The sequence below is a fragment of the Perca flavescens genome, chromosome 4, assembly GCF_004354835.1.
Source record: "Perca flavescens isolate YP-PL-M2 chromosome 4, PFLA_1.0, whole genome shotgun sequence".
NCBI classification, from domain to species: Eukaryota; Metazoa; Chordata; class Actinopteri; order Perciformes; family Percidae; genus Perca; species Perca flavescens.
In genome coordinates, this window is record NC_041334.1 from 6,117,613 (window position 1) to 6,134,603 (window position 16,991).

The following is a 16,991-nucleotide window of genomic DNA, read 5'->3' on the forward strand; positions in this document are numbered from 1 at the left end:
AAATAACCCAAACTAACCAAAAAAGACCTTGCCAGTTTTTCCCTCGCCAGAAATTTAGCCTTTGGAGCATAATTTAGCTAACATCGCAACAAGCTAGCGTGACATGGTTGGTAGCAATAGTCTGAAGTAGCTAGGTGTGGTTTGGGCGTAACGTGCAATAAATCAATCAGAGCGTCATCTCACATTCCCTTTAAGAGCAGGCGCGCTTGTTCCATGGCGGGTTGCTATTATGACGGTGGATTTGCCTGGCGCACGCCAGCGGGAGCTGTCTGGGATGAGGCAAAGTAATAAATGCCCGTCTAGGCCGGGTGGCGATGTTGCTGCTCCTGTCGGGCGCATCTCCTCAAGTCTGGAGAGGATTGCTGCAGCCATGGAGCGTGGGCCTCCAAACGCACCACCTGCTCCTGTTGTGCCCCTTCCTCCTCCCCCCCACTCCATCTCCGTCCACCCGCTCCACCAGGAGCGCATCGCGCATTGCCACTCCCGGACCAGATCCCGCCGGAGTGTCCAAACACACCGTAGTTCAACCTCACGTCATCTTAAGTCCTCTAATATTTCCTCATTTATGTCATCAACACATCCATGATTCATGGAAATGTTGTGTAAAACACAACAAGCCACAAAGAATGCTGGGACTTTTTGAGGACTGTACTGTAAAATGCCTTCTGACCTATCCAAACACCTGAAGCGCATTTTCAGTAATATTTTTCCTTGTAATTATGTATGGTTTGCAAAAATGGGAACTACTGCGTCCGTGTAGATGAGAGAAGTGTATGCGTGTTGTGCACACGCTACATTACGGCCAAGCATGCGCGCCTAAAATAGCATCTGAATAACGCGCTACTGACTTTAGACTAGCGCCACTGACTTTAGACCAGGTTTTTCCTGGTCAGTGGCAGAATTGTTTTCTGAAACTGCAAAATAGCACCAGGGAACTTTTGCAACTGAACATGCCTCCTCTTTTCACTGAACCGCCCCCGGGAGCGCAAATACATTCCCTAATTTACCGACGTGCGTCTGTGGAGGGAAAAGTCTGTTGTGCGTCGGGTGCAAAATAAGAATGATACATGCGTCGGTGTACAAAGGCAATTGCGCTGAGTGCAAGATAGGGCACAAGATGTTTAAGATCATGTTGTTTCATATGATATCAATATCTGCATTTTAGAGCCCGCTCCAGCCTCATATAAACAGTAATGTTGGTTGAAATCGCCGGCGGTGTTGTGGGTCTCTGACGGTTAACCCTGGTCGCATAATGGCCAGTCCGAGCCTGCCACTAAACCAAACCAGTGTATTTATTTATAAATGCTGTGCAAATTACCCTGGGCGATGCAGCTACTAAACTTTGGTAAGGTCCTCCTCAAAATCTCAAAAAGGTTAAGAGAGTGCAGATCATAAACATCTTAAAATTCTAATATGTATTCACATTTTCCTGACATAATAATTGCATGTTTTCTAGTTTTGCATCTATGCCTCTTCTTTTTGTCTTTTGTTTTGGAAAGGGCTACATAAAGTTTACTTTACAAACGTTTCAATCTGAAAATTGCTGCTACAGTTTTGATCTTATCATGTGTATAAATCATGGGAAAACTAAGTTTGTAAAAAAAAACATTAGATACTAAACTATTTGACTGATTTAGAGTACAAACCTCACAATCAACAATATCTACAAATATTCTTTAAAGAAAAGAAAAAATGTTTTTGGTATACATATGTAATAGGTTCATAAGACAGATGCCAAGACATGTGTGCATGTCTCAGGCTGTACAAAGCTGATACACACTCTGAGTTATAACTAGCTGTCATCCAGTTGGGCGGAGAAAAGCTCAACTGGAAAAAGGCATTTTGTGGGAGGTTAACAGTGCCAAGTGTTAACCTCCCACAAATGCCCAGCTTTAGATTTGGTACTTTGGACATTTGGCCAATATCGGCCAATACCGAGACCCAATCTGATACCAGTGTGTTAAAAAATACATATAGTTTATTATGTTTTAACAGCTGTATACTACTATCCCTGTATGGATGTGATATAATTTGCCATCACTGTTGTTAAACTCTTTGTGAAACATGAACAAATACAGAGAATAAATGCCATACAAGTTTCTTTCAATATGCAGTTTGACAAAAAAAGAACAGAAAAAAACTACTTTAAAAGTAGATTTTCTTCAGGGCTAAATTACGTGGTATCGGATCGGTGCATAAACTCCAGTACTCGCCGATACCGATACCAGTATTTTAGGCAGTATCGGTGGCTTTTCCCATACTGGTATTGGTATTTGAACATCTCTAGTATGAACATTTAGTATGAAGTTCACTAGCAGAAAATACTAGCAGAAAAACGTTCCACAAGACAAGACCCTCATTCTTTGTTATTCCTATGGGCTAAGACAGTCCAAAAATATTTGTTAACATGAACTCTCTCCAAAATCCAAAAACTAGAGTGCTAAAACTCAAATTTGTGATGCCATCAAGTCTAGAGTGTAGAACTGCTCCATAGACAATGACTACAATAAAATAAAGCTAATTTGGGTCTAAAACTGAGATTTTCAACAGGAGGTTCCGGAACTCCCATGGGGTCCTCAGAGTTACTGCAGGGGGGGGGCCACCAAATTATTGTTAATTTTTGATGTCTTAACATGAATCCAACATATCATCTGCAAATATAAATCCCCACTGATGATAGGCTTACTGGCCTATAGGTGAGGTAGCCATCCACAGACACAGTTCATCTTAAGGATTCACTGTGCCACATGTATGTTTAACATTAAAACATGATTCCTAAAGTCATGCTGACAATTATTTTAATAGCTTAGTATACTATGCAAAAAAAAAGGTATTTATTGAGGGTTTAGGTCAACTTTATTTTAAACAATATAAGAAGTATGGGGTCCCTGCTCTGTCTCTCTTTCAGTTAAGGGGTCCTTGGTTTAAAAAAAAAAATGTTAAAGACCCCTGGTCTAAAAGGAAAACAAAATCACTTTTCCATTCATTGTCTATGGAGCAGCTCAGTCTGATGACTGAACACACGTTTGAGACTTACTTCTCTGGTGCTGGCTTTGAGAGAGAGTAGCATATCGCAATTCTTCAATTAGGTGGTGTGCCGCTTTAATATTGTCCGACTACAATTGAAAAATCCAATTTCAGCGTTTGTTGGCTGATTAGAAATAAACACTAGAGTTTACGTTTATAGAAATGGAAGTTTCTATTTGAAGACATGTGTTTTGTACTTATAAATACGTTATAGTGTCCAACACTCCCTTTCAGCTGTGTTAAGTTTCTAAACGTCAACAATGAGCTGAGAGGATTTGGGGCGCTATAACAATAACATAACAATGATTTCAGAAACCACTATAGTGGACTGTACCATCCTAACCTTGCAGCGCACTGCCTTTCAAGTGCGGTCAATAATGTCCAGGTCTATAAACGATCTGACGGAAAACAGTAACTGTGAAGCATAAAGTCTACTTGGGGGGTTAAAGAACACAACATGGGCGTAGACAATAAAAAAAAATAGAGATGTAATTTGTGCAGAAAAAGCACAAATTGTTGCATAAAAATTCACCAGAATGCAGGAAATTAAGTGTTTGACGCTCAACATTTTCTGGCAGAGGACCCCCATACTCCCCTCCCACCCCACCCCGGTTATAATGTGTTCCCCCCCAAATGTTGCAACAAAACCTACATCCTTGCAATCATCCATGTGCGTTCATGAAGAAAAAGTGAGGAGCTTGTTCTCCCTCAGGGATTAAGCCTCACTACCAACGCAATATCACTGCTGCATGGAACACTGCACACTTCCAACCAGTGAAAAAGATTATCAGATGAAATGTCCGACCCGCAGCTCCAACACTGTTGCACCCTGGGAAGTTTGAGGACGTCATCTTGCATACTTAGCCATGTACTTCTGTTTGTTTATGATGAATGGAAGATTGAGTGTTGACAACGAATATACAAATATGCCTCAGAGTAGATGACTTTAATTATATTCTTATTTGGAATGTTTCTATAAAATTACCATTCACATCATTTGTAAACTTTGTTGAACATAATATTGATCTGAGGATAACGGATGTGATATTTCCCCATTATTCGTTTATTTCCAGCACATTAGAAGGAAATGTTTGTGAATGAATGGCCACATTATCAGCCATGTGACCTGCTCCCCTCTCACTCACTCTCAATAGCATAGGTGTCATTTACAGGGGGGATAGGGGGGATTGCAACCACCCCAATAATTAAATCTGGGCTTTTTCCAAAGATCTAGTCGCTTTTTTGGACGTTTTTGTCACTGTCTTTTGACAATTTTTTCGATGTTTTTGACGCTTTTTTTTGAAGTTTTTGTCGCCTTTTAGACGTTTTTGTCCGATGTTTTTTTTCTACAGTTTTACGATGTTGCGTTTTTGAGGGTTTTTTCGAAGTGTTTGTCACTTTTTCCGACATTTGCCACCTTTTCATACTTTTGCCGCTTTTGAGATTTTGTTTCGACAATAAAAAAAAGATGCATACACGTCCCAGGACCGCCCTAGATAGTTGGCAATCTCAACCCCCCCCCCCATATTAAACCCAAAGTTGCACCTTTGCCCAATAGTCTTGCCCAGCGCATTCAAGTATGGTTTCAAGGAGTCAAAACCAAAGCTAAACCTGTGCACAGATGTGCAAAGTGAAAATGGCTTAATCCTACAAAACACATCCCTAAAGCGGGTGAAGAGGATAGGTAAAGGTAAAGATAATTACGGCATTCTTACTTGACAGGTTCCCAGGATTCCCTTTCAAAGCCTCTGTGGATGGACTGAGCAATGGAGGACTCCATCAGGTCCACATATCGCACCACCAGCGGGGCGTACAGGTCCTGCAGGTGTTTGTGGAACTTCCCATTGCACAGGTTATCTAAAGGAAGGAAATAGGAAGGAAGAGATAAGATATGGAAGTGACTAAGCAAACCTGAGCACATAGCAAGCAATGCTGAGTTGTGCAGTTAAAATGTAAAGTATATACAGAATAATTTATAGTGTTTCTCAGTAACACCACATTGTATGCATCCTTGAGAGTTAACAAACGTGTTGAATGCATTCCATCATAAAACATTTTACAAGTATTTTGAGTTTTTTTTTAATGTTTACTAGCTGGCAGTCTTCCTCTTCCCTGTATTTGATAGCGCATCACTACATTTCTTGGCGTGTTACTGCCACCTGTTGATCAGTGGAATAGTGTGAAACCATTGGCAGACATGTGTACCACAACATGTGCATCCTCGTGCACGAGACAAACAGAACAGGTACCCTCTCACAGAAAAACAACTTCAGTTCAAGATCTCATTTCTCCAGAGTTTCTTCTATTGTAGTAATAAGGACACATGTTAATGACAACAAGAACATGTCTATAACGGTGTCTAATGGGCATTTGACTAAACAGACACACATCTCATGTAATCACTACAGATGTCAGCATAGGCACAGCGCAACCATCCATGTTTCACTCATGCTTTATGTGTGTAACTGGGACCCAAAGGGGCTTTTTACGCTCATCATCATATATATATGATATACAAGATCACACAACTTTCAAACAACCCACAAGAAGAGCATGCTCCAGCTTGCTAACAGCATCTCTTCTGACTCCATGCATGTTTAAAATTATGAATACCAACTTTTGCCTTCTAACAGGCAATTTAGTGCCCCTTCATTTAGATACAACAGGCTCAACAACTATTTATACATCAGTCTATCTTGTTGCTAAACCAAAATCAGTGGGCTTCCAACTGAGATCTAGATCTGAGGATATCATGAAACATGTTTCTTTACCATGGCTGTTGAGTCTTTTTCATCTTTTTTACTACATGTGTAGTTGTTCTAACTTGGGTGTACTTTGCGCTTTTGTTGAGCGGAGCTGCTCGGGAATGCAAAATGAAATTCTGCGTAAACTGATAATAAAGTTGTATCGTATCAGAATGACAATCAAAATGTAACTGTGACCTAAAGGGGCTTTTTACGCTTTTATACTGTATGTTCATGTTCATGTATGGTTACAAGATAAACCTGAAGGGCAGCGAGACAAATAACACAAAAGTCCTAGATGGTGATAATGAACACTTGACAGGGGAGGTTGGTGTTTCTGGCAAACACTGACTCTTCATTAGCAGGTATGACACGGCATATCCAGTTTTCAGTCTTTCTAGACAAAAGGTTGGAGTCTCGGGGTATTTCTAAATCCAACCCGTCACACACATTCCCCCTAGTCTCAGCCGGCTCCCAACTGGTAAAAAGGCAACACTGACAAAGACCACAGGAGATAAAATGGAGGCCAGTGTGTGCTAATGTGATGCCTCACGGCTCCATGCAGTGTGTCTGCTTTTCCTCTCCCTCTCTCTCTCTTTGTTTTTCTCTCCCCCTCTGAGCATGTATGTGTTTGTGTTTGTGTGTGTTGGCATCCGAGTCAAGGTCGATGATACACAGTAGGTGCAATGTTTGTTGTGCTCCCTGATTACCACGCTCCCAATTAGCCACTTGAGCGGCTGCTGTCCACTTGGATGTGTTGTGTCCAGGAGTGTGTTCGCAGGGCTCGCCGCGGCCCAGCTACCACTGCTTTAGACCTCATTAACTCCTCGAATGGCAGCGCGACTTTGGCGCCTGTCTAGTGCTAAGGCTATTTACTGCTACATAAGTGCACCGCTGTGGGGCAACACAGCAGATGACCTTCTGTGGAAAAGATGTCCCCATAATGATACGCTTTCCTAAAGTGAGCGCTTGTTAAACTGTGTGGGCTGTGCTGGGTCTTATGTTGGTATTACTGTACTGTACTGTCACCCATTGGTTTCAAACTGTTGTTTGGAAGCCAGGAGTTTGCATTTGGCAGTCGCCATCTTGGTATTTTGGAGCAAGGAATGACCATCTTTGGACAAAAGGGTGGAACTGAGGAGGATGACCCATCTAAACCAGTGTTGTGTATGCTTTCAATGGCTCTGCGCTAAGATACACGCTAAAAGAGGGAAAGTCGCCGATTTTCAACAGGCTGACCCGAGTCACCGGAGATTTAGTGGCAGGGAAACGCAGAGCCCCGGGTACTGGTGCCGTTCATCTGCATGTACGCAGAACACAGAGCTGGTTGAAAATCTGCAGACTATCTAAGTCAGTGGTTTTCAACCTTTTTTGAGCCACGGCACAGTTTTTACATTAAAAAAATCCCGCGGCATACCACCAACCAAAAATGACACATTGTAGCCTAATAATCAGAAACTGCATTTTTCCTTTTTTAAAATGTATCCATCGCTTTTGCAGACTTACATCGATGATCTCGGCCCTACTGCTTACATCCTGTCACTGCGGGATACGCGTGAAAGGTGGCAGCAGGGCTCCAGACTAACTTTTTTCATTAGGAGCACAGTGGCCCCCATCTGAAAATTTTAGGGGCACAACCAAAAGGTGCTGTAGAAATAAAGTTGCCTTGCCTTACAACCTCAGCCTATCAGTCAGTCACCAGGGCAAAGAAACCACTGCTGTGCCTGCTCGGCTCCGAGGAAGTGTAACGTCAACAGCACCGCGACCGCTTTCGGCTCGCCATTAATATCATATCACAGCAAACGCTGTCTGCTTGAAGTTATGAAAAACTGTAACCACACTTGAAACCACTTTATCGGCATTTCCGTGACTCACTGTGACTTCCACAAAATTGCAGAGCCGACGTAGTTTGCATAGTCTGCAGCTCTGTGTGTGTGCAAGTGTGTGCCAGAGTGTGTGTCAGAGCTCTGCTCTCTGTCAATTCTCAGAGAGGACAGATAAGCTTGCGCTTACGCGCTCTCAGGTCCTGAAATGTCAACGTTTAACGTGTAAAAAAAGGGGGCAAATTTACTGGTCGCACATGTGCGACTGGATGTAAAATTCAGTTGCACACTCTCACTGCCCTGCTGGCAGTAATTCTATTGTATTAAATCAACAATGTCATTATTGCGCTATACTGCCACCTACTGACACAGAATAGCTTTTAATTTCTCTGCCAGTCATCATATTGAGGCACAGATGCGCAACAATGGAAAACTATTCATGCAGTAACTCAATAAAAAAAAATGTTGGACCAATTAAGTAAAATCAAATAATTTCCCACGGCACACACAACGATCTTTCACGGCACACTAGTGTGCCGCGGCACAGTGGTTGAAAATCACTGATCTAAGTTACCAGCTGATGCTAGTGGTAGCTAGCTAGCTTGGTTGGCAGAACGCTGAACAAGACATTTTTAGGCGACCAAAATGTTTCAATTAACTTTGATGAAGTGAAAACACACAGTGAGAGGGCCAAAGTTTAAGATGAAAACACGGACAACACCGAAAAACAAGTTGAGGTCTATTTTAATGTCCACAGTGTTAGCATGGTTAGCATTGCTAAGCCTCTGTCATGATTGACAGGTCCTAAAGCATCCTCTGCTTTATCGTCTATTTTAAAATAATTTACAAAATGAACATCATGATGTACTGAAGAAGACTTGAATAATTGACATAATGCAGACTAAATATACTCCTATAGAAACTGACTTTTTGGAGCCAGTGGGGTCTGCTGGAAATGACATAGAATGCAGGTTTAAGGAGCTTCAGCATTGGCTTTACTTTTCAGGCCTGAAGGTTGGTATTGAAGATTGACCCTGTGACGTGACTGTGCTACACAATAACATGGTGTGGTCTGAGGCTTTGATTGAAAGAAAAACAAAGGACAGCTGCAGACATGGCACCCTCCTCTTCTCTGCTTCTCACCCAACCCTTATAGAGCTGGCTCAGGTTTGCCTTGCACCAGCTCATAGTTAAGCTGCTATAGGTCTAGATTGCCGAGAGACTTCCTTTGACACACTGAGCTCCTCTCTCCTCTCTCTTTCCATCTGCGTGCATTCATGTCCCAGAAAAGCTTGTTACTAAGTTATCTCCATGGAGCTTATTCCCCGGAGTCCTTATGTTTTCTCTCCTCGCAGATTTCCTTGGATTGGGGTGGCACCTAAATGGTTGCAGCCCTGCTACGCCCTACTACGCCCTGAACTGCTACAATTATTATTTCTAGTCATAGTTCCACTATCTTTATTGTTGCTATTACTGCCACTGTTCATCATTCCAGCTGATATAATTATGATTCATATTTCTCTATATGTGTATCAGTGTCTCTGTGTCCAAACCGGCAGCGACAGATGCCGCTCAGAAAGAGCCTGGGTCTGTCCGAGGTTTCCGCCTAAAAGGAAGTTTTTCCTCGCCTCTGTAAACGTACAATGAATGTATCTACTAACAACATTGTGTGTGTATCACAGCCGGATATATCTCCTTCCTCTGTGCCATAGAGCTCCATCAGTGAGCCACACTGTTGCAATCGCATACATGTTCATTCATCACCATGAACAAACACACTGTACTTTATTTTGACTTGAGTCTGGAATGAACTGTTCCAGACTCAAGTCATATGTTCAAATGTTCCACCAAAGTTGATACGTTCAAATGTTCCATCAAAGTTGATATGTTCAAATGTTCCACCAAAACAAGTTCCTTCCCGAGACGATTTTGCAGAGCCACCGTCGCTGCGTCCAGGGCTTAGCACCGCCCAAGACGATTGTGATTGATTTAAAGACATTTTTTCTCCTATCCCAGAATACATCTGTGGTGTAGCCAGACCTTACTCCACAGCGCTTGGAGTAAGGTCTGGTAATGCAAGACTGATTTTGACTCAACCCCACATACAATGTCAGGCTGCCTCATAGAACACAAAATGTGGATTAATTCGGCAATGAAAATAGTCCTCAACATATGCACTATTTCCTCCAGTAGGAACCACATTGTTGGTTTTGTCTTTGTCATGGGATTTCTTGACCGTAAAAAAAAAATTATTGAGAATGATTCCTGCCTCAACCCTCAAATGAATGCTGACAAAGAAAAGTATGTAATTATGTATCAATGTAATCTACAAGACATGAATTTCATTTTTATTGTGACGAAACATATAGAATAAATATTGCCAATACTACTGATATTTTGTTAGATTTTTGAATATACAAATGTTTTTTACATTTTACTCTGATAGGATTTTTTTTCCCTCACTTTTGCACCAAAGAGTCCTTTTAAAGGAATTATTAACTCAATTTAAAGCATAAAAGGAAATGTTCACAAACAGTAGGGTTCAGTAATAGCCACTGCGTTAATGCCAGTGCTCTAGAATTTCCTTCTTTCCTTCCTCCTAACTGCTGGTGTAGCTATGTCCACTGAAATGAACTTCAATTTCCTTTTTAAGACAATTGAAAATATGTAGCAAATGAGAAGGTGGCCAATTTGATGACACTAACAAGTGAGCATAACAAGCCATGTGCAGTCCTCTCTGTTCAGCTGAATGAGTAGACCCCGCTCTGCCTTCTCCTTGACTCCCGACTGAGAAACTGAAAAGGGGAAGAAGTCCCTAGGGACAATTAGCGCCCCGCAGATTGAGTCTGCATTGTGAACACTGAAGTGTTTCCTTTACAGCACCACGGACAGCTCCACACTCTTCCTGCAGGCAAGTGCATGCAGTTCATTAGCGAGATGGCTGGCCTGCAGCAACCAGCATCAAGACCGGACTATAATCTTCAATCACACACACACACACACACACACACACACACACACACACACACACACACACACACACACACACACACACACACACACACACACAGCTCCAGGCTAAAAGTAGACGTCTCACATTGACAGGAATGATTTCAAAGACATTTGAGAGATGTTTCAGGGAGATTGGAGTGCACAGGCAACAACAGCTGTAAACCTTCATTAGAAATGGCCTTGATTGTTGTGGCTGATTATAATAATAGAACTGGGCGCCAAGAAAACGTTACAAACATTTTTCTGATAAGAAAATGAGGAACTTCTATACACTGTTTGAAGAATAAATTAGTAACACAAAACCAAACTATAACCAATTATAAGGCAGTCCTTTAGAAATGTCCCATTTTCCAAAATTGGCAAAGCAGGGTTGGATGGATTGGTGAAACACATCATGTGGCAATGTTGTGGTATCAAAAGTGGGAAGAAAACCTTAACCATTAAAGAGCTGCTGTGGATATACCAGACTTCGACCTATTCACCCTACCCACCCCCCTACTCCTACCCTCAGGCTTTTTATTTTTTTTTTATTTTGAAGGGCTGTCAAACGATTTTAAAATTGTAATCACGATTAATCGCTGAATTGCTGTAGTTAATCGCGATTAATCACATGTTTTATCACATGATTAAAATTCTATTATTTTGCATTTCAGAACTGTTTTAAAGTACATATTAACAATGGAAAGCTATTCTTACCAGTGTATCTTGATTGGGAATCAAATGAATGCAAATAAAGTTACTTTATGAACTTGACTTTAAGATTTGTATTAGTTTATTATTTATTTACTGTAAACAAAAAGAAGAAAAAAGAAAAAAAAGAAGGGTACTAAACAACAGTCAGGAACTTGTTTATTGTTAAGGCCATGGTCAAAATTAAAGATTTAATAATAATGTAATAACTATAACAATAGTTATTTCACCAGAAAATTGATGGGGAAATTGGATTTTACAATTACTGTGAACGCACCATGAGGCTACCTGTTTTAAGTGAACGCACCGTCTGTGTTGTTTAATTCCGACAACGGCAGCTGCTGCGCTGCAGAGCAGACTGTTAGGTCCCGCTGTTGGAATCCTCTACAGTGAAATACAGTCACACTTTAAACTATTTAACGTTAGCTGTCAGCACTTTAACCGTGTTTAATCCAGCTGCTAGCTACAGGTAGGCTAACGTTACCTGCTGTCAGGTGTAGTGTAAAGTCAGGCACCGAAATTTTCATTCTTATTCGGTCTCGTTACTACCGTTTAGGTTGGCACGTTTCGGTACCCAACCCTACTTACCAGAGTCAATATAGTGTGCAGTAACTTCTAAGTAATTTTGATTACTCACTGACGTCCAGTGATTGATGAGACAGCGTTTGCTCTTTGCACTTTGGTTTCAATAACAGGTCGGCGAGTAGCACTCTCCAAAATAGTGCTTTGCCTGAGCCCACTAGCATCAACCAGAGTCACGTTAACTGGACTATGCTTAGCTCGTAGGCGGTAGCTCAAGCTTGACGTGCTTCGGTGATATTTTAATTTGGCTTTACACAATGTGCCTATGGCTTTCGACTTGTCTACGAGCCGTCCCGGAGTTTTGGGAAATAAAAAGCACCATTCAGAATCGTGTTGCTGCTGCATTTCTCCATCATGCCTGCCGCCTTCAGCAGGAGGATGTGTTAGGAGGAAGTATGGCAGCTTCATGATAAGTAAAGGTGCAGCAAAGGGTCAAAATAGTAGCCTGTTAGGCATGACGTGAAGCAGAGTGAAGTGAAAATAAATCAATAAATGGCGGCATGCGATTAATGTGATAAAAAAAAAATGACGCGTTATGCTCGGCCCTTAATCGCAACACGATTAACGCGTTAATGCTGACAGCCCTAATTTTGAAGTATTTATTTATTCTCGGGTATGATTTTTGACTATGTATTGTTGAATGTTGTGTCTGAATGTGCCGGACCATAAATGAAGTTCCCTCACAGGAAAAATAAAGTTCTTTTGATTTTGATTTGATACGTTGGCGACTTGAATCCCTCTTTGGTCATGCAGTGGATCAGTGTGTGCCAAACACCAAACAGATAGCTCATGTGGTTGTTATTACTCTGCAGAAAACAAGTGCTAATACAAGAGTACATGCACAGTCATGCTGTTTTTTAAATTAGCTGCTAACAACTTTCTTTTAAATGTGTTTTATAGTCTTAATGATTTTAATGTAAATAAAATTGATTTTCATATTGATAAACCAGGGGATTTATATTAGTTATTTTTATTTTTTATTGTTTAGAAGAGAGGCCATGGCAGGGGTGGTGGGTCTTTGTTTAAAGTTATACGATTAATTTAAAATTTAAAATTTAAAACCACCTGTTCCCCTTTTAAATTGCTTTTTAGATGACAAAACTTGGATTTTTAAGTGGCTTTCCACATCAGTGGTCCCCTTGTGCCCGTGCCACCTAACCCTAGTCTCGCATTGCCAGACATTCCTCCACAGCACTGCATAGGAGGGTCTGGCTACTTGACATTTCTTTAAACAAATCACAATTGTCTTGGGTGGCGCTAAGCTCTGCACCGTGCAGAGCCTCAGGAAGGAACTAGTTTTGGTAGAACATATGTACGTTTAAAAGTAGTTTTAGTCGTGCAACAGAAAACTCAGATTGGACAGATAGTCCAGCTAGCTGTCTGGATTTACCCTGCAGAGATCTGAGGAGCAGTTAACCATAGTCCTCAGAAATCCATGCAGTTTAGAAAGCCAACACAAAGAAACAGAAGGAAACGGACATCGGCTTCAAAGACATGCATCCGGCGGAATTTCAAGCGGCACCGGAGCAGTCCCAGGAGTGGAACATAATATACAGTATAGGATACATGAACACTGATCACATCCATTCTTACATCAAGGCAGTCATTTTAAATGTGACTCCATCCTCACTGATGCCTGCAACACTGATACTGATTCACTCACTGCTGCTGCTGCTGCTGCTGCTGGCAACGCTTTGCCTCCACCACCCCAGCCTCCACCTTCCTAGATCAGAGTCCTAACATGACTTAAAGTTTAAAATGGTTTCAATGTCTTTCTTTTGGCTCACTCTTGTATACAGGGGGGTTTCTGCATGGTGCTCCCTGTCTCAGCTTAGCATGCTGCTTTGCTGGTCCAGGGAGCATTATCGAGAGCGGAACCATCAGCGGCGAGCATAACTCTATTTCCATATTTTGCAATAAATGGTTAAATCTATTAAGTGTTCCTGACTGAATTATTAATTTAAGGTAACCTGGGAAAGTGGATAATCTGACTTTCAATTCCATTTTACCCCTGATCAGCCTCCATCCCCAGCGTCTGATGATCACTGCTTCACTGATCAACCCTTTACAGGACCTCCTACACCAACTGCAAGGCAACTTAAGCTGCTTCAGTCCTATGCTGACTGTTGAACATGTTTTCTGTTAATAGCTTCTCACTCACAGTCCATTCTTAGGAAGTCGTTGAGCAGCTGGAAGAGGGGGAAACTGTCCCAGCTGTCGGACGGCTGAACCTCGAGAGCTGCGTCCATGTCGGCCGAGTAGAGACACAGGAAGGTCTCGGCGTGCTCCACCATCAGGTCTGACCACCATGCAAAGGCCTTCGGGTGGAGAGAAGGAAACACAGAGAGGGAAGGGAGGCAGAATGCAGGGAGTGCGAGAAAATCAACAGGTTGAGAGTGAAAGATAGGTGACAAAATCGACAGAGAGAAGCGCTCCCCATGGGCACGTCTTTAGGTATTTACAGTTAATAATTTGAATCTCATTTACCATAAAGGCTTGTAATGTAACTCCACTGATCTATTGCAAACGTTCTCGTTTCTCTCTCTCCCACTTTTTCACCATATGAAATCAAGTTGGTGCCACTGCGCGATCTCCGGGGAAGCATTCTTCACAACTCTTAGCAGAGAAAACAGCGCTTGGGCACGGACATCACACGCTTTTCTGTTGGCCCACAGAGGAAACAGCAGCAGCTCCTTGACAGGCATGGCAGGGAGCTACTTAAACACTCCCCCCGCAGCTCCTTCAGCGAGTCAATCAGGAGAAAGGAGCCAGCGAGCTGCGTCGCGCTCATATCTCCTCACCGAATAGACGCAGTGGAGTGACTCTCTCATGCACATCAGAAACACTCACTCTCCTCCATGCACCCCCACTCTTGCCAGGCCTCTTAAGAGGGACCCCTGAGGTACCATGGTGTTTGCTCATTCACATCAAGCTGTCAACACTGTAATGTGAATGTACCCATGGGCTTACGTGGTGGTGGTGGAAGGAAGGAAAAGGGGGGGGGCATGCACTTGCCATGGGAGCTCGTAGCATTGGGTAGTAGGTGTGAGATAGTTCGCAAAAAGGTACACCTAGTCAGTGCCACTCATGTAATCATCAATTTTATTTAGGAAATTAGAAGTTAATCTCAAAAAGATGCATCATGAACCTTAGCAAGTGTTTTAAAAAACATGACGCGGAAAGAACACTCTCCTGTCATTAATAACGATTCTCTGCAGTGTTCAAACATTTTGAATGTGAACGTAACCCAAACAAAGATGGCAACCAGAAAGCATAGCTGCTTATCACACCCCCAATGAACCTGGCTGGCTGTGCAGAAGTAAAACTGTGGGGACAGCAGATGTAAACTAGCTATTAGCTAACTCTGGTGCAATTACTTTTAATTGTGCATTGTCCCTGTAAAAATAAACAATAAAATGAAATGAAAATGAAATGAAAATGAAAATGAAATTAAAGAAAATGTTGTTAACATCTGCCAAAGTAAAGCCGTTGCACATAGGGTGTGGTCCAAAAATCCAATGTCAGCAGCTCCCAGATGATGCTGCCGTGTATTTTTATTACTGTCGAAAACACTGCACACAAGATTTAGACTTAATTCCCTCAATATAGTGTATAGCGTTGGAAATTACTTATTTCAAATTGTGCACCACTTCCTGTGTCCACTATATGGCGCTAGAGAAAACTCTATGTACATGTCATGTTGCTGTATTTCATGTTTAAACCACATCATGTCAATTTCAGGTAACTTAAATGATTTTCGTCAGGGCTGACTTCCTGTTGCCAGTAGGTGGTGCTATGACTATAAGTCATATATGCTTTGCCCCCGACGATGTTGGTGCTTGGGCCCTAACTAAGATAAATGTGTTACTACACATTAAGCCACAAATTCTGGCTTACCGGCTGTACAGTGCTGGGATAAAGCCTGACATCCAGCCATGAGGGACCATGTCAGCCATGCCAGGCTTTCTCCACCACTTCCACTATCTCCTCTGCAAGGGCAGCATCTGCGTCTCATACTGCAGTGCTGACACGTGCTTTTGTTCTTATTTTGACACAAGCAACCTCACTAATAGAGCTCAGCAGTGTGGTTCTGGAATGAAAAAATCCAATTTTCTCCATAAGGATTTTGATTATCAGCCACAACATCTAAACCAGCTGCGAGGTTGTGAAACAAAGGTTCCTGTAGAAGCTAGAAGTCTGTATGAAATCAACCTGGTTTTAAGAAAAACATGTTTTATTTGTGATGCGAGAAGTACTACACTAATCACAATCCTAAGCATAACAGCGACGTCTATGATTGGTGGAGCTCGCAGTTACCCTGGAAATGATTACAGCACCAGCGAGAGCGAGCCTCTACCATTGAAGTCTATGAACGTATGTACCTTTGACTTTTTTACCATTTTCAAAAGGGTTTTTTGCGCCGAATCAAATGTTTTATACTCATGATTCATCTTAGTCCCAGGCTTAAAAGTCTTTATATTAGCATTTAATGAAACGTCAATGGAGATATTGAATGTGGAGGAACCAGAGCCGTTCAAAAAGTAGGCGGTCACTGTTGAGCTCTATTTTGTCAAATTTAATATCTCCAGATCAATAGAGTGCCGAGACTTATTTATTTGTGTTGAGAGAAATGCACCGTTTCAACAAGGTCCATCCTGCGAGTGTAGGCCATGCAGAAGCTTGTTGATCCATCGTGGAATTACAGTGTCTTTGTACAATAAATAAATAATTATGAATCCAAAAATTCTGTCACGTAATATCTAATATATCTGCAGGACTTTAACCTAGCCTTTTTCTGTGTGTTTGGCAAATATAGCTAACACCAGGGCCTTTCCAAAGAGACATTTATTGCAATCATAGCCCTTTCAGAAGTTTAGTAATCCGGCCTGGAACGTCAGTGACTTTTTCAGAGACTTTGCACAATAATTCCAGAACGATAAATCCACGACCAAACAGCTGAGTAGTCATCTTTTCGTATGAAAAGCAATCTTTTACCATCGTGGCTTCTGACTGTCTTGACTGCTGGCTGTGTCGACCAATCACATGAAGTCATGTTAGGAGACAGGCAGCTTGCTCAGTAATAGATAACCCTAACCTGATACAAGCAGGAGGG

The 16,991-nt window shown here is 41.9% G+C and overlaps 1 protein-coding gene across 1 annotated transcript in view; it reads right to left on the reverse strand.

Annotated features, from left to right (window-relative positions):
- The window catches only part of cadpsa (Ca2+-dependent activator protein for secretion a), a 258,999-nt gene that overhangs the window by 58,057 nt on the left and 183,951 nt on the right, over positions 1-16,991 (reverse strand). The window contains 2 exon segments of the mRNA XM_028575343.1: positions 4,743-4,884; positions 14,040-14,196. Coding sequence (XP_028431144.1) covers positions 4,743-4,884; positions 14,040-14,196 — 299 coding nt within the window.